The 25330-nt window shown below is 35.4% G+C and overlaps 1 protein-coding gene across 2 annotated transcripts in view; it reads right to left on the bottom strand.

Moving 5' to 3' along the window:
• PIG-S (phosphatidylinositol glycan anchor biosynthesis class S) overlaps window positions 1-25330 on the bottom strand; it is a 345368-nt gene that overhangs the window by 129340 nt on the left and 190698 nt on the right. For both annotated transcript variants that reach the window (XM_090411921.1, XM_090411922.1), the window contains exon 9: window positions 3741-3830. In XM_090411921.1, the coding sequence (XP_090268047.1) occupies window positions 3741-3830 (90 nt within the window). The remainder of the gene's footprint in view (window positions 1-3740; window positions 3831-25330) is intronic.

The following is a 25330-nucleotide window of genomic DNA, read 5'->3' as shown; positions in this document are numbered from 1 at the left end:
AAATGCTGAAGTATGGTGGTATAAGAGTCTTACAGTGGCTGCACTGCATAGTTCAGAAAGCCTGGACAGAGGGACGAATTCCCGATGATTGGAGTAGAGCTCTCATAGTACCCATATATAAAAAGGGAAATAAAACTGAATGTGAGAATTACAGAGGTATTTCCCTACTGAGTGTTCCTGGCAAGATCTATGCAAGTATACTTGAGAAACGGTTGAGAAGAATTGTGGAAGAAAAGCTTGGTGAAGAACAAGCTGGATTCAGGCCAAATAGAGGCTGTCAGGATTAGATCTTCACTTTACGACAAATAGTCGAGAAAGCATGGGAATATAACAAAGATCTGTATTTAAGTTTTGTCGATTTGGAAAAGGCATATGACAAGGTGCCAAGAGAGAAGCTATTCAATACGCTGCAGTTATATGGTGTCAATGGGGCATTATATCAAGCAATACTTAGTCTTTATTTGAGTTGTGAGTCAGCAGTTAGAATTGAAGGAAGTACAGGAAGATGGTTTAATGTTAAATCTGGTGTGAGACAAGGATGTACATTATCCCCTCTGTTATTCATTATCTATATGGATCACATTATGAAGGAAAGCGGTATTAAACCTGATATCAAAATTGGAGATGTTAATGTCAGCTCTTTGCTTTATGCGGATGATGTTATACTTCTAAATAAATCCGCTACAAGTCTGCAAGATTCTCTGACTAAATTGAATAGCTGTTGTAATAGATATGGTATGAAGGTCAGCAATAAAAAGACAAAGACAATGAAAATAGGCAGAATCATTGAAAATGTCAACTGTGTTGTGAATGGAGAACCTGTGGAACAAGTAAAACATTTCAGCTACTTAGGCACAATTTTTACTGAAGATGGTAAACTAAATATAGAAATAGACAACAGAATCAGCAAAGCTGGTATCGTGGGAAGTCAATTGAATAAATTCATATGGAATAAGAAAGAAATTAGTCGGAACACTAAATTAGCTGTATACAAGACTGTGTTCAAACCAATTTTAACTTATGGATCTGAGAGCTGGGCCAGAAGTAAAACACTTGACCAAAGACTAGAGACCGCAGATATGAGAGTCCTGAGAAAGATTAGAGGCGTGAACAGATGGCATCAATGGCAATATCATATTAAAAATGAGGATATTAGGAAAGAACTTGACATTGTCAGCATCCAGGAATGCGTTAGCAGAGCTAATCTCAGATGGTATGGTCACTTAAATAGAATGGGAGAGGAAAGATTAGCAAAACAAGTGTTCTCTGCCAGGTTGGCAGGAAAACGACCCAGAGGAAGACCAAGATATAGGTGGATTGATACGGTACAAAGTGCCTTAGACGATAGAAATATAAGATCTGATAATGTTGGAGTCTTGACAAGTAACAGACTGATATGGAGGAAAATTGTAGATAGGAAGTTAGTAATGATGTAATTTTTTCATGTAGTACTGTCATATCCTGTACACCCCTTGAGGGTACATGGCAGGAATTTGATGATGATGATGATGATGAAATATAAGGACAGAGTGAAAATACATGGACTGAAGACACAGGTAGACAGAAGAAAGAGGGAGTGATATAACAGCAGTCTATAAACTTTTGAGATGGCTTTCTCATTTTTATGAGAGAGATCATAGAAGCATGAAGAATGATAAATAAATTTAGTTAGCTATTGGAAGCATTCATGGAGAAAAGCAATAGTTCCTAATAGTTACAGCTTTTTTTTTTTTTTTTTTATCAGACACTTTTAAATACTGGTCTTGTGATAATCTGAAAGTATGATGTTAAGAATTTAAAATTTATTAACATGGTCAATTTAATATACTGGAAATATATTGTTTAAATCTGGGTTGAGTGTTTAAAATGTCCAACAAGGTACATTTAGATTAGAAAAAGAATTCAGGTGGCTTTAATTTTTTAAAAAATTATTTAATATTTAAAATCTTTCAGTAAATTCAATTCATATTTTTTTACCAATTCAATTATATCATATCAATTCATGCATTTGATAGCAACACTAAAAAACTATAAAAAAATAAAAGCATAAGTGATAATCATAACTGCACTAGCTTTCATTAAACAGTAAGTGGAAGTATAGATTTGTACAAAAAAAGAAGTGTATTAAATCCAACAGTTAATAGAAAAAATTGTTCTCGTACTTTGCAATCATATGCTCAATGTGACACTTTAAACGAACAAAACAACTTTGATATAAACATGAGCTATTATTTACACTGTCTGATCATAATAAAGCACTTATATTTTCAAGAAATATGGAAGTTGATAAAGTGTCAAAGCTAGATAACTGGAGTTATCTCCAAGCTGTGAGCTGCACGGTGGAGATAAAACTTATATAGCATACATAGTGATCAATGGTGAGGGAAATCAAAATGTTTGGAAAGTGGTTAGGGCTATTTGGTATGCACATGAATAATTTGGGTTCGATCATCAATAAAAGTAAATGATTTGGCCTGCCTGTCTTTCTCTCTGTATGCTGGATTAAGGCAGAAAAGAGGAAACTAGTTAGAGCTCTGAACACCAATGATTACTGTTAATATAAAATTCTGCTTGCAATATCATTATGCCAAAAATGCATAAACTTGCACTTAGCAACAGTGAACTGACATTCGTTTTAAGCTTTACACCGAATCATTTCATTCAGATGCCTGCAAAGATCATATATCAAATATGTCATTTATCACTCTCTCAACTTTTGCTTAATCAACAAAAAAAAAAGTGTTACTGTCCATCCTAATATCACTAATATACAAATTAAAGAAAAATGGCTTAAGTACATAACCCAGTAGTACCCAACCAGTCACCCTCCTTCTTAGACTCAGCACCTTCACACTCTGTCATTTACTCACACTATTATTCATGTCAAATCTTATATTGTAAACCTTTTCTCACACTATTATTCATGTCAAAGCTTATACTGTAAACCTATCCCTCTGAATTTGCATAATAACTACCCGTTTAGAATCCTGTTACATGCTTTGACAAAGTCCAGAAGTATAACGATATTCTCCCCGGTTGCGCTATAATAAAAGATGAGTAAATAACTAGAGCATGACCTACCTTTAACAAAAGGCATGCTGTCCTCTTATAGAGAATCAAACGACTATCTACCCACATCTGGATGTAGACTATGATTAGCCTCTCCAACACTTTAATGACCACAGAGATACTAATAATGACACCAGATTCTTCTGCTTTGTTATGTTTTTAATTTGGTAATTAACCTATCTGTTAATTTCAAACTTTTTTTTGTTAAAATCAGTCATTACAACATGAGGGATAAAATCAATCTGAGACAAATTTTCCCGAGTTGGTGCTCCATGGGATATGGTTGGTGTGAGGGGTAATCACCTGACATGTGGATTTTTTTTATGACTCATCCTCGTCCTCATCTGCCTAAGGTGGGTTGAGGCTACTGAACAATAACTTTCCAGTCCAATATATTGGCAGCCAATTTATTTAATTTCTGTAAGATTTCAGACTACTTATATTCTTGATGTTTTCTATCTATTTCCTTCTAGGTCTTCCTTGTAGTATCTTTCCTTCTACTCTTCCATTTTAGAAAACTTGAGGAAACTTGCTAGTAGTCGCGTGTACATGCACACACACACACACACGGAAAGAAAAAGAAAAATAAATAAATAAATAAAATTCATTACAATATATGCAATACATTTTAAGTAAAATGAAATTTAAAAAATTTAAAAGTAGAACCTTACCTTTTTCATCATATATCTGTAACGGAGACTGTGACTGGGGAGGAACATATACAACAAAATTTAATGTGGGATTTACTGAAGCATGAGAACCTAATATAAAAAAAAACATTAAAAAATGGTATTACTCAATTTTATCATTTTAATCAACTCAACAGCTTGGGACAACTTTGTACTATTCATACTATAATTTAATTTATACATAATGTTTCACACTTTAAGCTATTTATGAAGGATAGTAACTGATTGCAAAATACTTCATCATCATCCACGACTTCTGATATGCATCCTCTAGGAATGTACAGGATTCTATGATAGTACTATTATGATTAAATTTACATCATTACTAACTTCTTTCAACAATTTTCATCCAAATTAGCCTGTTATTTGTCAGGACTGTCAGCAGGACCGTTGTTAAGGTACATGCAACTTCTAGGCAAGCACTATTTTGCCACCTCTAAATACAAGAAAATCTGCAAAATAAAAATATGGTGTTTTTAAAGTTAAGAGGCAATTTTTCTGGTTTCTGTCACTCTTCAAACTGGCTGCTTCTAGGCATTGCCCTAGTTGCCTAATGAGTTACAACAGCTCTGACCGTCAGATCTTATAGTTTGGTCTTCTAAATGCATCAATCCATCTAGATCTTCTTAGTTTTTTATTTTATTTATTTTTTAACTACCATCAAACACCTGTTTTGCTAACCATACTACCTTAAATTAGTTATGTACACATGATTCTGAATGCTAAGAATGTCAAGTTCTTTCCTAATATCTTCATTTTTAGTAGATTCTGTCACTGATATCCTCTGCTTACTTCCCTAATTTTTCTCAAAACTTATATGGTTAATTAACTAGATTTTGATTAACTGCTTTATTTCTAACCTAACTTTCAGATCCAATGGTTTGAACACTATCATGTATATAAATGCTAGATGAGAGTGTTTGCTGATTTCTCTATTACTTCATATAAATTTATTCAACTAGCTCCCTACCATATCAGACTTCACTAAAAAATTATGCATAAATAGATGAAATATTTTGCTTGTTCTGTAAGTTTTCCATTCCAGTTGGCATTTTCCATGTTCCCACCTATTTTCTTAGTATTTGTCATGTTATTGTGGATTTTCATGCTAAATGTCTTACAGCAGTTATTGTATTTATTTAAAGAATAACAGAAACTTGTACTGGATTGATTTATTTAAGAGTATAATGTCAATATAAAGTAAAGAGTCAAGTTGAATATCTATAATTTTGATATCAGATTGAATGCAGTTTTTCTTCATAATCTGACTGATATAAATGATGAATAACAGTTGAACTGTGGGTCCCCTTGTCATGCACCTAATTTTACATCAAACTATCTTCCTGTATTTTTTTTTTTTTCAATCTAACTGCTGACAAACAATTTCAATATACCTATGCGTGATTATCCATTCCATTATCATGTCTGCAGCATTCTGAACAGCTCTTTCCTTGGCACTTTGTTATATGCCTTAACCAGATCTAAAAATATTACATTAGTGCTGTGGATGGGCTGAAGATATTTTTTCCTATCTTCATATATGCTAATTGCTCAACTGGCCAAATGTAGATACTTGTTATATTACTGTGATTTATCAACTATTTTTGCTAATTAATCTGATACTGATGAACCATATTTGACCTGAGTGTAATTTATTTCACCAAGTTTTTCAGTATACTTGTATAAATCTTAACTGCAAAAACATTCAGTAAGAAAATTCCTCTGTTATCCTTCCCAATTTTATTTCCCTTTTTTAAAATAATGTGGATACTATGAGAAAGAGAGAGCTCTATTGCAATCAGCCAGAATTTAACCTTCTCATCAGGCTTTCTAACTGCATAATTTAGAAAGCCTGATGAGAAGGTTAAATTCTGGCTGATTGCAATAGAGCTCTCTCTTTCTCATAGTATCCACATTATTTTAAAAAAGGGAAATAAAATTGGGAAGGATAACAGAGGAATTTTCTTACTGAATGTTTTTGCAGTTAAGATTTATACAAGTATACTGAAAAACTTGGTGAAATAAATTACACTCAGGTCAAATATGGTTCATCAGTATCAGATTAATTAGCAAAAATAGTTGATAAATCACAGTAATATAACAAGTATCTACATTTGGCCAGTTCACCTAAGCTGATATGCTAACCACTCAGCCTGGCTAGTTGAGCAATTAGCATATATGAAGATAGGAAAAAATATCTTCAGCCCATCCACAGCACTAATGTAATATAGGTTTTTTTTACCTATATTACATTATGGTCAAATGTCATCTATTCCAGTTATCTTTATATTTCAAGTTTCTGATGGTTTTATCTGCCTCAAGTATTCACATGCCTGATATTACATTCCTCTTGAATTCTTTCTACTACTGTTCTTCATTGCCTACCTCATTTAATAAACCTTCAGAGTAATTATTCCAGACCCAGAACATCTTGATCTTGAAGTTTTTATGTCATTTTTATCATCTCTTATTCTTTTTACAGTATTCTTTCCTCCAACTCTAAGTTTTAAAACAGGCTCCAAAACATGTTGTCACCCTACTGATATTCTTAGCAAAGTAGGTCAGTGATGTGCAATATACAGGCCTCTTCTGGTCAAGTCAACCAGGCTTTCTTGTGATGTGGATTGTTTCTACTAAAGGGATTGTGGCAAGAGTGAGTATTCCCTCTGTAAAGGGATAGCTTCCTAGTTGGAGTAAATGCCAATTAGACCTAGGTAATAGATCACTTACATTGCACAGTGAAATACCACCACCTTGCTTACTGGGGATCTGAAGTGGTTACCGTCCTGTTTGGTTCCTCGAGCAAGGCTTGTTTCAGGTTTCTGAATAACTTGGATACCATAAAGGCAGTCCTGATGGAACTGCCACCTTCAAGAGATGTGCTCCTGGACCCCTGTTCTTTATCATTTGCTCACTAAACTGTACTCAGCTGGCATCCACCTTACGGCATGGAAGACAGCTCATATACCCCCCCCCCCCCAAAAAAAAAGATGATAAATGTGTACCATGAAGTTATCAATCTATTGCTCTAACCTCAATTATGTCTAAAAATGAAGATTATCAACAGTCAACTTCCTCAACAGCTTAAGAACTGCTATCTAATTAGTGACCACCAATATGGATTTTGCCAATCTACATCCACATAAGAACTCCTGGCATATATCACGTACCTCTGGATCCATTCCATGGAATGGTGTGGAGAAACATGTGCTGTTGCTCTTGACATCTCCAAGGCTTTTGATAGGATCTGGCATCGAGGGCTTCTTTTCCATGACAATCAAGGAAAAGAAGGAGTAGCCATTGTATTCAACACCAAATACAAGGCTAATCTTCTTAAATGGCAGGTGATATCAAGTATAATGATGTGGACAAATATGAGAATGGGGAGCTGGACAATGAGACTTATTTGTGCTTATGGCCCCACAGAAGGTTCTACTAAGGTAGAAGTGGAAGAATTTTTTGAGGCTTTAGAGAAAGTAACTAACACAATGAAAAATCGGTCCTTGTTGGGGATCTAAATAGCAGAGTAGGAAATGATTGTCGGACATACAAAAATGTTTTGGGAAAATTTAGAGAAAAGAGTAAAATTAATAATAATGGCAATTACCTGTTGGATTTCTGCTCAGGACATGGACATAAAACATAAAAATGTGCACAAATTCATCTGGAGAGAAGAGGTAAAGAATAAGAAAAGTCTCATTGACTATGTTATTATTGATAGTGATGTTTTCTCTATGCTGCAGGTCACTAGACTACACAGAGGATTTCAAATTGGAAATGATTGCCATTTAGTCTTGAGCACGATAAAATTGAATCTCATATTGAAAATAAGAACATGTAAGAAAGTTTTAAAACAAATAAAATTTGAGCAGCTCTCAGATATGAACTGTAGACTAAAATACAAAAAACTTATTCAAGAAAAAATGAAAGAGTTGGGGAACAGGAACCAAACCTTGGAGATTCAGTGGAAAATCAGAACTCCATGGTGGACAGAAGAAGTTAAAGAGGCAGTGAAGGAAAAGAAGAAAGCATTTCACAAATTCCTGGCAAATAAGTCAGCTTGTGCTCTTAGAGAATACAGAGACAAATGTAAGAAAGCTAAACACTATGTAAAACTAAAATTGGTAAGAATATAGAAAATAAATATCAAGAAGATGGCAAAATATTCTGCAGGTTTTTTGAAGCTCAGAAATGGAGGAAAGAGTGCTGTAAAAGGAATTAGAGATGACAAAGATGACATGAAAAGTGGAGAAAAAGATATCTTTGAAGTATGGGGTAATTACTTCGAAAAATTGCTAAATGAAACAATTAGTGACAGCACAGTGGTAAAAAATACTGACCAGGCATGCAATCAGGAATACCTATCAATAATTGAAGTAGAAAAAAGCCACCAAAAGCCAGAAATGTGGAAAACAGCTGGAGCAGATGATATTTCACCAGAAATGCTCAAGTATGGAGGTATAAAAGTCTTGCAGCAGCTGTACTGCATAGTTCAGAAGGCCTGGACAGAAAGATGAATTCTGGATGATTGGAGTAGAGCTCTCATAGTACCCATTTATAAAAAGGGAAATAAAACTTATTGTGAGAATTACAGAGTAATGATCTAGAGGCATTTCTCTACCGAGTGTTCCTGGTAAGATTTATGCCATACGTGAAATGGTTGAGAAGGATTGTGGAAGAGAAGCTTGGTGAAGAACAACCTCTATCCTTGTTGTAGGCATAGGTTTCTGTGGTTTAACAGTTCATAAGAAATATTCCAGTAATCAGACCACATGTTTATTAAGATAAATATCAATAAAAAATTCTACACCAAGTTTGGTCATCACTGATAAAAAATATACCCAAGTCAGATCTAGGACAATGTGAACGTGAACAACAGAATGCGACAGCATCCAGCTTTGTTCAAACTTAGCATTGCCCTGAATCTGCATTTGGATATTTAATTTAATGAACAGTTAGACAACCAAACGGCATAGAATGAACTATTCTGAGTAATTTCTCATTTCTTGTGTTTAAACTTTTAGTTATCTTTGACCCCTGATGATGTAAGTCAAACGACTTACAAAACTTGTCTGTTTATTTTTATTTTTATTTTTTATTGATATTTATCTTAATAAACATGTGGTCCAATTATCGGAATCTTTCTTATGAACCTCTATCCTGACTGTAATCACAAACTTAATGTTTTACTGTGAGATAGATCTACTTATAGTATGATCAACAGAGAACCTATGCAAAGTCAACTAAAGAAATTATTATATCAACGATATTCCTCAGATGCTAATACTACTGAAAAGTTGAAGATTCATCATGCTCATTCCCCGTGCAAAATTTATTATATTTAATTTTTATTAATTATTTAACAATTTAACGAATGGATGTCTACTGCATCATTGTAATATTTTTCTTATTTATTTTATATCGTAGTTGCTTGAGCTAGTTCAAACTGTCTATAGACTTCAATTTCTAATTCACACATAACACTCACAATTAATCTTAATCCTTAACTTAATTTTAACCCCCCCCCCCCCCCCAAAGCCATAGATATGCTCTTACACGTGCTTGCATTGTAAACTTAAGAAAAGCCTCTAGCTGGAGCCAAGTTCTTAATCTACTTTGCCATATTTCACTTATATTGATCCCTAAATTTTTTATTTTTTTATCAACTGAGCCATTAAGGATTGCATAAAAGAATTGTTGTTCCTTTCCCTTACATACAAGAGAAATATTCAGCCAAGCACAAAAATAACTCTTAATTTAACTCTATCTCAAGCAACTCCTATTAATTAATCAGTTAGTCGTAGCTATTACTACTCTTAGGTCACACAGGTTATGAGAAGTGCATTGGCTAAACAAGGTCAGACAAGCTATTAACAAAAACAACATGTTTATTCTTACTAAGACAAATTATATACAACATTTAAACAACACATATCACGTGTCTGGTTCTAACTCTCAAAGTCAATTAAGCATTTCGCTTAATCCTTAAGACAAAGAAATCATAATTACACATTAACTTTTTAGACACTTAGATGAAACTTGACACACCTAAACTTCTCTCACGTTGTAAACAATAAAAGGCAAAACTTAAACCACATTCACTCTTAGCATTACATATCATAAGCAAATCTTTAGATCTCTGTATTCTACTGTTCACACTCAAACTAAAATATGACTTTCCGATTCTTTGTAACACCTTCTATCCTGCTAGATAACAAAAATCAACATTTTTTGAACTTCACAATCTAGGATATTACATGAAACATTCAACTTGCAATCTTTCTAGTTCGTTACACAGTCATAGATCCTCAAGGCATACAGGCACGTTCTGCTTCTTCCCAGCTAACTTTTGATCGAGCACTAGGACACGGCTGCGATAATTCAGCACACAAGTAGATCATCAGGGAATCTCACGGTGGGATATCTTGAAAAGGCCATCTCTGCTACTAGTGAACTTCCTATCTTTGTCAGAACTGCTGCTCACGGGAATGCGACTCTTTCTCGTCCTCGGAAAGGCTTGGCACACGAACAAACTTCGAAATGAGAGCCCCTAGCCAATCAATCTCTGTCTTTTATATCATTCTCCTGACCTTGGCCCTTCTTCTCTAAAGTACCCCGGATTTAGTGGAGGGTTTTCTCGGTCACCCACGCTATTGCTGTGTTTTGGCGAGAAAACTCATAATCCAGTGACCTTCCGACTGTTGCTAGCCTTAGTTCTCCTAGCCTAATCCTGTCTGAGCTTAATTTTAGTTACAAATCTAGAGTTCTTATTCAAATATTTTAACATTTAGTTACAACATTTATTTTAGTACAGTGAGTTATACATTCTTTTACTTACAAGTATAACACATGCAATTTAATTGCCCATGTAAAATCGACTGGAAAAAAATATTTCTATTTTTATTCTATATGAGATTTTACACTCCCCACATATTTATGGCCTTCCTAAAGTGTATAAATCTGGTTATTCATTACGTCCAATAGTTGATTTCATAAGAGCTCCTACTTATTATTAGCCAAAATATCTTTCAAAACTTCTCCAAAACTTTACTGGAAAAACCACCTCTTATATCAAACCCAGTTTTGACTTCCAAGAAAAAAATTAAAGATCCTCTTCAATCTGAAATGATGGTTTCTTTTGATGTAGTTTCTCAGTTTACAAACATATCACTTCAAGAAACTACAACTCTTACAAGTAGACTTCCCTGATGACATTGTTAGATTATTTAAGTTAACTATCAATGCTGGTTATTTTACCTGTCATAATATTCATAATATACTGCGATGGGCAGTGCTATATTACCTACTTTAGCTGATTATTTTATGGAACATTTAGAAGATCGGATTTCTAATGCCATTTCTCTTCAAACCTCAAATTCGCTACATTTTGTGGATGATAAATTTGCAATCTGGTCTCACTCTGAAACAGAACTACTTCAATTTCTGGATAAAATTAACTCCTTATACAAACACATCAAGTTCATCATTGAACATGAATCTAACAAGAGTCTTCTCTTTTTAGATATTTTACATGTAACTCTGCTGGTAATATCAAATTTTCTTAAATTAAGGGGATATTAAATCCCACATAGTTTTAAAACCAAATAAGAAACTCAAAGATTGGAATCAGAGAGTTTCTTGCCGAATATAGTATAGTAAACTATAAAGTATCGGCGACACTAGCGTTAGCCAATGCAAGTGATCCTAGTACGTAGTACAATACCGGGCAACTCGTTGCAAAGGTGGGGAAGTTCAGATCGCTATTCTTAGGTATTATATACTCACTGATGAAGCCTCAAAAAAGGCTAAAACCGGTCTGGGTAGTGACCTCCCTCCATAATGTAATAACAGCATACATTTCCTAGGAAATGTGTTTTTACATTATGGAAAATACCTAAGAATAGCGATCTGAACTTCCCCCACCTTTGCAACGAGTTACCCGGTATTGTACTACGTACTAGGATCACTTGCATTGGTAACGCTAGTGTCGCCGATACTTTATAGTTTACTATACTATATTCGGCAAGAAACTCTCTGATTCCGATCTTTGAGTTTCTTATTCGGTTTTAAAACTATGTGGGATTTAATATCCCCTTAATTTAAGTAATGTTTTCATTGCCGAAATGAAGCTTATTAGCTCTTTATACTCAAGTCAATCAAATTTTCTGTTTACAGTAAGCCATCTTTTAGAGGCAGATATATCCAAGTATCTTCACATCATCATCCTTCACAAAAAATAGTTATTATCAAAAGCCTGGTGGAACACACACAATTCTTCTGAGTCGCTTATATCAGAAGAATTAAATAAAATAAAACATGGTCCATTACTTAAAAGATACAGTAAAACCTCGATACAGAAAATAATTGACAATTATTATCCCTCTCCAAAACTGAAATCCGATGTTAAAAGGATCAGCATATCCCACTTTAAAGGAATTTCCGAACAAATAGCAAAGACTCTTTAAAGGTATAATCAGTATATTACCTTCAAACTAGCCCAGAAGTTGTAATTTTTCTTGCCACTTATGAAAGACACATTATCATTTCTATCCTTGCCTGGTGTTTGGACAAACTGGCCATTCTGATGCGATTAGAATCCAAGAACAACAAAATTATATAAGATTTCTTAAATAAGAAGGTTCAGTTCTTGCTTATCATGCTATAAACACAGAGTTCACTGGAACCAAACCCAAGATGCTGCAGCTGCACTATAGTAGGTTCAAATTTGATCATCTATTTTTTTGAATTTTGTAAAATTCTATGCCACAATTCTGATCTTAATTGAACAGATTGTATGTCTATCTCTAAGCTTGGGGAAGTGATTGCTGTTAATTGTTTATATATATATATATATTTTTTTTTTTAAAATTATATAACTATACTTATTTCTCTGGAACTTTATACAAATCACAAATGTGCCTGACCATTGAATACTGTTCCTGTATCTGGGGTAGCTCTGCACAGAAAAAGGGGCAGTCAGACTAATGACCCCTCACTTGTAAATGCACTTTCACACAGGTGCTCAGTTTTCACTGCTTGCATCTTCTACAAATACTTCTAGGCTGCTATTCATTAGAATTAGCATCATTAATACTATTGTGTCCCAATTTATGATTTTTATTCTATCTAGTTATTTCTCCTTTATCTATGATCAACTATTATCTACGCACGAGATATCACCAAAATTTTTATTAATACTTAAGTTAATTCTCTCCTTAGTATCCCTAATATTTGTATTATGCTGCGCCTTTTGGGACATTTAGTTTAAGATATTATATACAAAAACAAGGAGAAAGAACTAAAATATGTCTGAAAGTGAAACTATGTTGCAGTCGTGACACTTTATTTCGTTTCTTAACACATTAATTTCCCGCGTGATTAGGTTCGTAATTTTTCAATTGGTGCATTGGACAGCAATTTCAGACAACTGTTTTATCATTGGACAAAAGGTTTATTAAATTCCTTAACATAGTACAATTCAAATTTTAGTTATTACTCAATTCAATGCTATACTAAATATTTACAAACTAACATTAGCTTATCACAAATAATTAAGCTATGATCCTATAATGGGTATTACGATCATGCCGCCATACACATTCAACACACAAATTCATTTGACACGGACATATAAGATTAATTCACACTATTTAACTATCCAAACTTAAGTAGATTAACTAAACTATTTACTGCACTGACACATAACTATGACATTTAAACTTTCTTATACAATATATTAGACATGCAAAATTCTCAGGACACTTAATTACTCATATAATATTAACATTAGTAAGCTTACTTTCATTATATTCTGTCATATACTAAAGTCCTAGTATTGTTTTCTTGGTCACTTCAACAGTTCAGTATTAGAATAATGATAACTAATACAGACGAATCTTAGTTAACCCGAGATATATTTTACAGTACCTTTCTTTCTTGAATTTTCCATATTTCCATATGGGTCTCTACATTTTTCTGATCGAACTATCTTGGTATAACCTCTCCGGTAATTTGTTTCTCCTACGTTCCTTTTGGAATTGAACTATGCTTACGTGGTCTTAACCTCTCGCAACTTAGGACACACTTTGAATCATCTATATAACGGCTGTACAACTCGCGACGTGGACATCGATTTCTTTACTTCTTTCCCTTTTTCGTAGTTGACACTGGAGTTGAAACACAAAGAATATGCTTTCTTTTCTTTGACTATATGGCATTCCTCACTTCTTACATAGGAAGTATGGAATCGAAATCCCGCTCACTTTTGTTTCCGTGTTGTGACGACGGAGATATAACCCCTATCACGCCACTCAGGAAACACCGTGAAATCCCTACGAAAGAGCTCGCAAAGAACTCTCCTGGAACAGAACCAAAACCAAAATGAGTCTCCTCTCGTCTAAAAAAGCCTTGTGGGGGGGGGGGTCCAACTCTTTTATACCTGCTCTCCTAATGGCACCTTCTCTAACTTCTTTTCTCCATCCCCCCCTTTTTGACTTGACTTTACCGACCAATTAGGGTGGTGTTTTTCTGCCAAATGTCATTTGATCGGTGAGCCCGTAATGAAGTCTCAATCCGGGAATTGACCCTAAGCGATTGTCTGTTTTTCTTGTGCTAGCCTCTAATTTAATCCCCTTTCCAAAATTTTTCTATGAATTTAATTTCTAGCCTCTCACATACCATTTCTTATGACTAATCCTTTTCTGTCTTATTTAGTTAAATTTCCTCTTTTATATCATAATATAACATTAATAAATTCTTTCTTTTTGTTAGTTAGTTCAACCAAACACCTTTATATTTTATTGGATGCAAGAATATTTCCTTTTCTTTTAAATAATTCATTTAAATTAGCTATTAGCTTTTATGCAGGGTTTTTAATTTATTTCTCTTCATGTTATACCATGATAGCTGAGAATTCTACATTCTTAAGATATCAGGTTACTTGTGTGCACGTGTCTTTTAGTAAGTTCCCAAGAAGATGGCAACGTGACGTTCGCCGAAATATCGGAAAGTATATATTAAAGTTTATTTAATCTATATTTCTAGTATACGCTGTCAATTCCTTAAATATTAGTTATCATGTTTAACCAGCGTATAAGCCTCTCAACAAGAATAAGATATCAGGTGTAACAATACCTCCACTCTGTCAAATCTGTGCAGCAACACTCCCTCACAGTGCATCACCAAACTCACAGAACAAGTTTCTCCTCTTCTTCATTTCTCCCTTCTACTGCAGCCATCTGGAATAGTCTGTCATCTTATGTGTTTCTCAAGGAATACAATCGAAAACTCTTCAAGAAAAATGTGAATAAGTTCCTTCTTGCCCATTAGGGTACTATAGATGGATGGGTTGCCCATAAAAATCTTTTTAGTACTCTTACTATATAAAATTTTCATTAGTTAGAATTTAATTTAGCCATCTGTTGGAAAACAGGGATAGTTCTGTTACAATAAAAGTTTTTGCTATTTTTGATGATTAGTAAATTTAAAAAAAAATGTAAAAAAAAAAGTCTGATATTGGAACTATGCATTATTCCCCATAATATTGAGGAGTAGCATCAACACCCTCAGAAGAAAGGCAGAACCTCGGTGGTAGTAGGCACCACTAGGTGCCTACTACTACCACCGAGCCTCACCATATGATATTGCATATACATGTGCAGAATATACACTCATTTTCATAGAAACTGTATACCCTTACATAAATATAGTTTATAGTAGTTAAATGATCATTTTCATTGATTTATCATTAGATATTTCATTGTATTACATCATCTATCATTTCCACAGGTTTTTGTAAAATGTAATAGTTGCTGCTATTGCATCAAAATTTTCATCATCATCATCATCATCAAATTCCTGCCATGTACCCTCAAGGGGTGTACAGGATATGACAGTACTACATGAAAAAATTACATCATTACTAACTTCCTATCTACAATTTTCCTCCAAATCAGTCTGTTACTTGTCAAGACTCCAACATTATCAGATCTTATATTTCTATCGTCTAAGGCACTTTGTACCGTATCAATCCACCTATATCTTGGTCTTCCTCTGGGTCGTTTTCCTGCCAACCTGGCAGAGAACACTTGTTTTGCTAATCTTTCCTCTCCCATTCTATTTAAGTGACCATACCATCTGAGATTAGCTCTGCTAACGCATTCCTGGATGCTGACAATGTCAAGTTCTTTCCTAATATCCTCATTTTTAATATGATATTGCCATTGATGCCATCTGTTCACGCCTCTAATCTTTCTCAGGACTCTCATATCTGCGGTCTCTAGTCTTTGGTCAAGTGTTTTACTTCTGACCCAGCTCTCAGATCCATAAGTTAAAATTGGTTTGAACACAGTTTTGTATAGAGCTAATTTAGTGTTCCGACTAATTTCTTTCTTATTCCATATGAATTTATTCAATTGACTTCCCACGATACCAGCTTTGCTGATTCTGTTGTCTATTTCTATATTTAGTTTACCATCATCAGTAAAAATTGTGCCCAAGTAGCTAAAATGTTTTACTTGTTCCACAGGTTCTCCATTCACAACACAGTTGACATTTTCAATGATTCTGCCTATTTTCATTGTCTTTGTCTTTTTATTGCTAACCTTCATACCATATCTATTACAACAGCTATTCAATTTAGTCAGAGAATCTTGCAGACTTGTAGCGGATTTATTTAGAAGTATAACATCATCCGCATAAAGCAAAGAGCTGACATTAACATCTCCAATTTTGATATCAGGTTTAATACCACATTCCTTCATAATGTGATCCATATAGATAATGAATAACAGAGGGGATAATGTACATCCTTGTCTCACACCAGATTTAACATTAAACCATCTTCCTGTACTTCCTTCAATTCTAACTGCTGACTCACAACTCAAATACAGACTAAGTATTGCTTGATATAATGCCCCATTGACACCATATAACTGCAGCATATTGAATAGCTTCTCTCTTGGCACCTTGTCATATGCCTTTTCCAAATCAACAAAACTTAAATACAGATCTTTGTTATATTCCCATGCTTTCTCGACTATTTGTCGTAAAGTGAAGATCTGATCCTGACAGCCTCTATTTGGCCTGAATCCAGCTTGTTCTTCACCAAGCTTTTCTTCCACAATTCTTCTCAACCGTTTCTCAAGTATACTTGCATAGATCTTGCCAGGAACACTCAGTAGGGAAATACCTCTGTAATTCTCACATTCAGTTTTATTTCCCTTTTTATATATGGGTACTATGAGAGCTCTACTCCAATCATCAGGAATTCGTCCCTCTGTCCAGGCTTTCTGAACTATGTAGTGCAGCCACTGTAAGACTCTTATACCACCATACTTCAGCATTTCTGGTCGAATATCATCTACTCCTGCTGCCTTTCCACATTTCAAGCCTTTGATGGCTTTTTCTACTTCAAGTATGGATATGTATTCCTGACTGCATGCCTGGTCAGTGTTTTTTATCACTGTGCTGTCATCACTGCTTGTTTCATTTAGCAGTTTTTCAAAGTAATTACTCCATACTTCAAGGATATCTTTTTCTCCTGTTTTCATTTCACCTTTATCATCTCTAATTCCTTTTACAGCACTCTTTCCTCCATTCCTAAGCTTCTTCAACAACCTCCAGAATATTTTGCCACCTTCTTGATATTTATTTTCTATATTCTTGCCAAAGTCCTCCCATGACTTTTGTTTAGCTAGTTTTACACACTGTTTAGCTTTCTTACATTTGTCTCTGTATTCTGTAAGAGTAAAAGCTGACTTATTTGCCAGGAACTTTTGATATGCTTTCTTCTTTTCCTTCACTGCCTCTTTAACTTCCTGTGTCCACCAGGGAGTTCTGATTTTTTTATCTTTGCACACAACCTCACCACATGCCTCTCTGGCAGAATCAATCAATGTTTCCTTCAGAGTTTGCCACTGAATCTCCAAGGTTTGATTCCTGTTCTCAAACTCTTTCATTTTCTTTTCAATAATATTTCTGTATTTTAGTCTACAGTTTACATCTGAGAGGCTCAACTTTTATTCGCTTTAAAACTTTCTTACATGTTATTCTTTTCAATATGAAATTCAATTTTATCCTGCTCAAGACTAAATAGTGATCACTTCCAATTTCAAATCCTCTGTACACTCTGGTGTCCTGCACCAGGGAGAAAACATCACTATCAACAATAACATAGTCAATGAGACTTTTCTTATTCCTAGCCTCTTCTCTCCATGTGAATTTGTGCACATTTTTATGTTGGAACATGGTGTTAGTAATAACCAGTCCATGTCCTGAGCAGAAATCCAACAGATATTTGCCATTATTATTAGCTTTGCTCTTTTCTCCAAATTTTCCCAAAATATTTTTGTATGTCTCACAATCATTTACTACTCTACTATTTAGATCCCCAACAAGGACCAACTTTTCCTTTTTCATTGTGTCAGTTGCTTTTTCTAAAGCCTCAAAAAATTCCTCCACTTCTACCTTAGTAGAGCCTTCTGTGGGACCATAGGCACAAATAAGTCTCATTGTCCAGTTCCCCATTCGGATATTTGCCCACATTACTCTACTTGAGACTGACTGCCATTCAAGAAGATTAGCCTCGTATTTTGTGTTGAATACTATGGCTACTCCTTCTTTTCCTTGATTGTTATTGCCTGAATATAACATTTTGTATTTATTGCTCAGAAAGATCTCACCAGTTTTGGTCTTTTTTGTTTCAGTCACCCCTATTATGTCGATCTGGTACTTATCTAATTCCTCAGCTAACTCCATTTCTTTGCCATTCAGGCTTCTTACGTTGATAGTACCGATCTTTAACTCTGGTGATGTTGAGTTGGGGTTTGTTTTCAGATTTGTTCCAGTAGCTGACTTTTCGCTGTTCGCCCTGGTTCCCTGGCAAAAACAACGGGGGCCTTGTTTAACCGGGCGACGCCCCAGCCGGCATGAAATTTTGTCATGTTGTACCATCATTTTTTATTTTGGTTTAACCAATAAGAATACAATTTGGTCGGCTAAATCCCAAATTGCCAGCCCATCCTCGTTCGTTCAGTATCAAAGTAGATACCCAACAGGGTGCACCACGAGAAGGTGAGGATTGGACATTAGGTCAGAAGCCCTGGTCGGTTCTCCGCATTCCTTTAAAGGCTATGTGGAGGTCTCCTCTCAGTTATACAGCTTTGACCCTTAAGCACCCCATCAAAATTCTTTATGTGGAGGTCTCCTCTCAGTTATACAGCTTTGACCCTTAAGCACCCCATCAAAATTTTTTATGCTATAAATAGACAGCAAGAGCTAGTTTTAGCATTTTCGTGCTGAGATTGTGTGCAGTTAACAGCTTGCAGAAAAAGTGCAATTCAAGCTTTGAATAGAGAAGGCTATTCCTCTTGTGAAATAGATAGATAGTGAAGGATACTGGATCTCCTGAAAGGAAGAAAGGGGGGGGGGGAAGAAAGCTACCATCCACACTATGCCAAGATCGAGTTTTAAAGTGGCTCTGCCTCAAAAAGTGTCATTCATCATCCGGAGAACGGACACAGGAGTTGTAGCAAGCTCTGTAACTGTCAGAAGACTCATTGCCAGGTGCCCTAAAAAGGTCCTTGTTAAGTATCAAAAAATGAGATTGGTTTGGTTAAACTGGTGCAAAGAACATGCCAAATGGAATCCCCCCCCCCAGATTAGTGGAAAAGAGTATTTTTTTTTTTTCTGATGAGAAAAAGTTTAACCTCCAGGGCATCGACAGCAGACAGAAAGTTTGAAGACGATCAGGGGAAAAACTCAACCTGACTGTCTGGTGTCAACAATCAAATTCTCAGCCAGTCAGATGATCTGGGGCTGCATTTCATATCATGGTGTTGGCTGTTTGCATTTCACAAAAAGTTCAGTGAATGCACAAGTGTACCAGAAAATTTTAGAAGAATTGCTAACTACTATCGAGACCACTTTAACAACGAACTGCATCTTTCAGGATGACTTTTCCCCTTGTCATGGGGCAAAAAGTGCAAGTAATGCTAATATAACCCTAAAATATACCATATGAATTGAGTTTAATACTTAAAAAAAGCTTCAGTTTTTGTTGCAGGCTAATAAATAAGCGGCTCAATGAACACTTGATTCAGCAACTACTGTGACCAGGAAACAGCCCAGATTTTAATGCCATTGAGAATTTGTGGTACCAAATGGAGACTGAAGTATGAAGATGTAGTACCAAACAGCAAAAAGTAAATTTTTAGTTTTGAATGTTAGTAAAACTGTGTAGTTGAACTAAATTTTGATACCGGCATGTTTTTCTAGTGAAAATATCATTGTCCACTCCAATTTTGAAATATTTACAAATTTGTTAAGTTTGTATGTCACATCTTGTACTAAAAGAGCAAAATATTAATAAAAAATATTACATTACTTTCATTATTTGTGACAATTATTGTGTTATTATCCCTTTTCAAATAGGCATTCAAATTCAATTACCAAAAAAAAAACATGATTACATCAAGTGATGCTGTTTCTATGAACATGTGTATATAATATCCTCATTTTTCTAGTGGAAGTTGTGGCCAGAAAAGTGCTTGGATTTAAGAGCAAATACCCAGCTTATATTTTTCCCTACTTCTTATAGCATGCTGTTAGATCTTGAATGAGGACGCTTTCAACAAAAGAATCATTCATTCAAGATTTAACAAGAACACAATAATAAGTAATAAAACACTTGTACTATTAGCAAAGTAAGCATATTATATGAGAGAACATGTCACATTTTACCTTAGAAAGAAGTAAAAATAGAAGAAAGATTGTATATCTAAACATAAAAATATTGTTTAAAGCGTTAATGTTAAATTGTGATCTATACAAGAATGTGTATCTTCTTCTTCTTATTGTGCTATCTTCTATCGAAGGTCAGCGACCATCTTGGCGAACAAACTGCACTCTTGTGCTAATCTGAGCAGTTGTGCACTGCTCTTTCCTGTCCACGTCTTGATGTTGTCAAACCATGATATTCTTTTTCTTCCTCTAGTTCCTTTGCCATCAATGTGTATCTAAATGATAATAAAACTCCAAAGGTTGCTAGCCTGGTCACTGCCAATGATGTAAACCCAGAGGCAGAGGCATTCGTGGAAAGCGAACGGAACTCGCGTTCTATGAAAAGAGTTAGAGGAGAGAGAGGTATGACACCACTTCGTTAGAGCGAATAGGAAGGCGCCGTGAATAAGATTCGAATGCAGAAAGAGGGCGCTATGACAGAGGATAAATACGAGTTCACACATGTTTGAACCCCCCCCCCCCCCCGGTTTTTTTTTGTTCCTGTTTTCTCATGCGGACCAGCGATGCTGATGATGGAAGGAAGCTTGTCGAGGGCGAACTGCAACCTTTTTCCCGCTGCTGATTAACGCAAGTTGGACAAGGCTACATGCGAGACGGTGGCAGTTTTCTAATTCGGGCCATCGGTAAAGGTTTTACCGATATGAGATAGCAAAGGATTCCCCTTTGATGGCGGTCGAGCTAACGACAGCAAACCATTACCATTGTACCCTTTTTTTTTTAAAATAGAAGTGATTCAAACTTAACATTTATTGTTCCCTAACTAACATTCCAGAACTATAGACCAATTAGTATTCTCACTAATCTGTACAAAATTCTCACAAAAATAATAATAAACAGGTTAACACCTCTTCTAGACTCAAATCAACCAGTACAACAAGCAGGATTCCATAAAGGCTTTAACACAATTGATCATATTCATGCAGTAAAACAAATAATAGAAAAAGCAGAAGAAAACCAATTGTCTCTCTGTTTAGCCTTCACTGATTATGAAAAAGCATTTGATTCCATCAAAACTAATGCAATAATCAAAGCACTCCAGAATCAGGGAGTTGCTGGAGAATACATGGACCTCCTCCAGGCAATATACCTCACTGCAACAGCAACAATCCGACTTCACACGAGTAACAATAAAATATCAATTGATAAGGTGTCCGACAAGGAGACTCTCTATCACCCAAAATCTTTACAGCAGTCCTTCAAGAAATATTTAATAATATAAATTGGACAAACCTTGGTATAAAAATTAATAACAGAAACTTAACACACCTAAGATATGCAGATGATATCATAATTTTTGCAAACACTCCAGAAGACCTTAATATAACGATAAAAGACCTATATCATGAAAGCAGAAAAGTCGGTCTAAAGATAAACAGAGAAAAAACTAAAAGAATGTTTAATCATTTTGTAACACCAAAAAACATAATAATAGAAAACAATTTTTTGGAAAGACTCTCTTCATATACATACTTAGGCCATCTCACTGATCTAAACTGTGGACTCCAAAAGGAAATAAATAGGAGAGTTCAACTTGCTTGGAGTGCATTCAGAAAATTGAAAAGCATTTTCCAAAACAATGATGTCCCACTCTGTTTAAAAATGAAGATGTTTAACCAGTGTATAATTCCAGTCATCTCATATGGTTGTGAAACTTGGTCGCTAACAAAAGCACTGGCAAATAAATTAACAATTCAAAGAAAAATGGAGAGGTTGATGCTAGGCATCACATTAAAAGATAAGAAGCGAAACACCTGGATAAGAGGCCAGACTCGCATCACTGACATCATTCTTCACCACAAGCGACTAAAATGGAAAAATGGGCCGGACATCTCTCCAGAAGAGAAGATGAGCGATGAACCACCATACTAACGAACTGGATTCCTAAAGAAAGGAAACAAGGCCGAGGATATCCTAAAAGAAGGTGGAGTGATGAATTGTCAAATTTTGTTGGGGAAAATTGGTCAACCATTGCCAAGAACAGAAAAAGGTGGAAAGAACTGGAGGAGGCCTTCGTCGAGAAAAATGGCTGAAAAGAAGAACTAACAATTTGCATTTTGCTTACTTTACTTGTTTTTTCACCATTACTGATTATTTTTTGTATACCCTGAATGGCCCAGCACGTACCATCGGTTGGGAACCGATGTCCTAGATGATGGGAACTATATGGTTGGTAAACAATATATATATATATATATATATATAGTTATCATTTCTCGTGTTTGGTATGTTCATAAATTTTAATTTATTTTATAGGATATACACAGTCTGTACAAGACTGCCGAGCATTCTGATATTTTATCAGCCCCACATGAGAGATCCCAAGACTTATGATATTACAGTGCCATGATGGGCAAGTGATTAGAAAGAAGAAAGGATTATAATTATAAGAGGAAGTCGAGAAGTTGGTTTGATAAGTTTAAGGTTGAATATGAGTGCTGATCAGCAGCTGCTTGTATTCATACATGATTAGTAGAAAGTGGAGGAATGGTAATGGTCAGTTCAGTGGAGCAGCACTCATGGAAATACCTACAGAAAAGACACAATAAAACAACACCGCATCTATTGGAAAGTGACTGGAGGAAGTTAATGAGAGAGAGAGAGTTCATCAATTAGGTGAATTGCTCTTCTGAATACAATTAAGCATTCTGAGGGAGGCCATAAGTGTACAATCCTAAATATGGGAACAATAATCTAAAATTTGGTGGATTTGAACAAGAGGGAAATACTATTTAAATTGAAAGGAATCCCAAGTTTTTTGGTAGCATTAAAATTCATCAGGTTATAGTCATTCTACTTGATAATGGCAAGGAGATCAGTGTTTAAGGCATTGGTTAAAGAAAATCTTGAAGCATGAATTTCCTTTCATCAGATTCTTTCAATCAATGCTGGCGTACACCAGGGCTCTGTAGCTCACCTACACATCAGTGATCTCTCTCTCTCTGTGATCTGGACTAGATGTCACAGGGAGAAGATTCCACTCCAATCATTCACAATCATCATGAATAACTAGAGATGAATTTGGCCAATACATATTCACAAAGAGAAGGAGGAATATTATGAGATGGTAGCTTGGTAAGAAGTCTATCATGCTAGACTCAATCAAATGCCTTGGAAATGACAAAAGCAACCACTGAGTTTCTCTGAACTTTTCTATAGCCTTTGTCCAAACATGGAAGAGCGTGCTGTGGAAGGAGAATGGTAGAATCCATATTAGTTATCACTAAGTAACTGACGAATCTCCAAATAGTCAAGCAACTGGCTCTTTGATTTTTACCATTATTTTGGGAGTACTGAAATCAGAGCAATAGGATGACAGTTTGATGGTTGACTTATTTCCCTGTTTGGGAACAGGTTGGATAAAAGCTTGCTTTCAAGCTGTTGGGTACAAGTTCTGGAGAACAAGCATTAACTAGAGGAATACCACCAGGGCTAGGAGACGTTTGGTATCAAGGCTATTGAGTATTTTTCTGATGTCCTTCTAGCAAAATTTCAGAGGGACATATTGTGGATAGGTTGTGGAATAGTGGGAGGAAATTTGCCTTGCTCATCTATAGATGTGGAGGGAAAAAAAACTGATTAGCAAAGAGGTTTGCTTTATCTTTAGAAGATGCTACCATCGAAGCTATTGAGTATTTTTCTGATGTCCTTTCAAATTTCAGAGAGGCATACTGTGGATAGGTTGTGTAACAGTGGGAGGAAAATTGCCTTGGTCATCTATAAAAGATGTGGAGGGGAAAAAAAAAAAACTGACGCCACACAGAGATCTGCCTGATCTTTAGAAGATGCTACTATTGTACCATCAGGATGTGAGAGAAGGAAACAAGGAAGGACAGAAGACCTGTCTCCACAGCTTTGGCAAGGGACCAGAATGCTTGATGCCATTTGAACAGATGACAAGTTTAGCACATTTGGACCTTATGAAGTCTGCTTTGAATTCCTCGTTGATTTTTTGCTAGTACAAGATGAGTAAGAGGCTGGTGTTTCTGACTTGAATATCTGGGCATATGCTGAATTTTTGGCTTGAACCACTTTGGCAAGCTGGTAGAGAACCAAAGTTTGGATAAGGGTTGCAGGGTTTTTTGTGGAGTGAAGAATCTGAGTGAGAATAACTTTTCTTATTAGATCAGAGCAGGTGCTGGATCAAAAGAATGAAAGCAGCAATCAGACTAGGTACAGAAATCCCAAAGCTCATCCCACTGTAATTGCCACAGGATACAAGACTGAGAATTACTGGGAGAATGGTGACCTATAGAAAAGGAAACATGGAAAGATTATGGTCAGATCTGGAGGGAGAGCTAGTTAAGAAAAGGTCTAGGATGTTGGGAGAATAATGAGAATTATCAGGAATTATTATTATTATATGGTATCTCCACGGAGTCTGAAAACTCACTGTGGGAGATCCAAACTAAATATTTTACACACAAAACCTATCATACCTCTCCTTAAACTGAACAAATTTTAGCAATCCATTACACTGATCCACTACTCTCCACACAAAAGTTTAATCCGCACATTCTTACTAACCAGACTCTTACACAACCTCCGCGGATGATCCCTCTCTCTAATTATTTGTCACATAATGAAAAATTTTCTTGGCATCAATTTTATAAAACCCCTTTAATCTTATAAGTTTCTATCATGCCTCCTCTTTTCTGCCTATCAACTAAACTTTGTAATCCACACACCTTCAACCTATCCTCATAGGGAGCATTCCAGACCTGTCACCAGCTTGACCATTTCTGAATCCTCTCTACCACTTCCTGATCCCCAAG

Source organism: Typopeltis vanoorti, chromosome 22, assembly GCF_054136105.1.
Source record: "Typopeltis vanoorti isolate ZY-2024b chromosome 22, IOZ_Tvanoo_1.0, whole genome shotgun sequence".
Classification (NCBI taxonomy): domain Eukaryota; kingdom Metazoa; phylum Arthropoda; class Arachnida; order Uropygi; family Thelyphonidae; genus Typopeltis; species Typopeltis vanoorti.
This window is presented reverse-complemented; position numbering and strand designations above follow the sequence as displayed.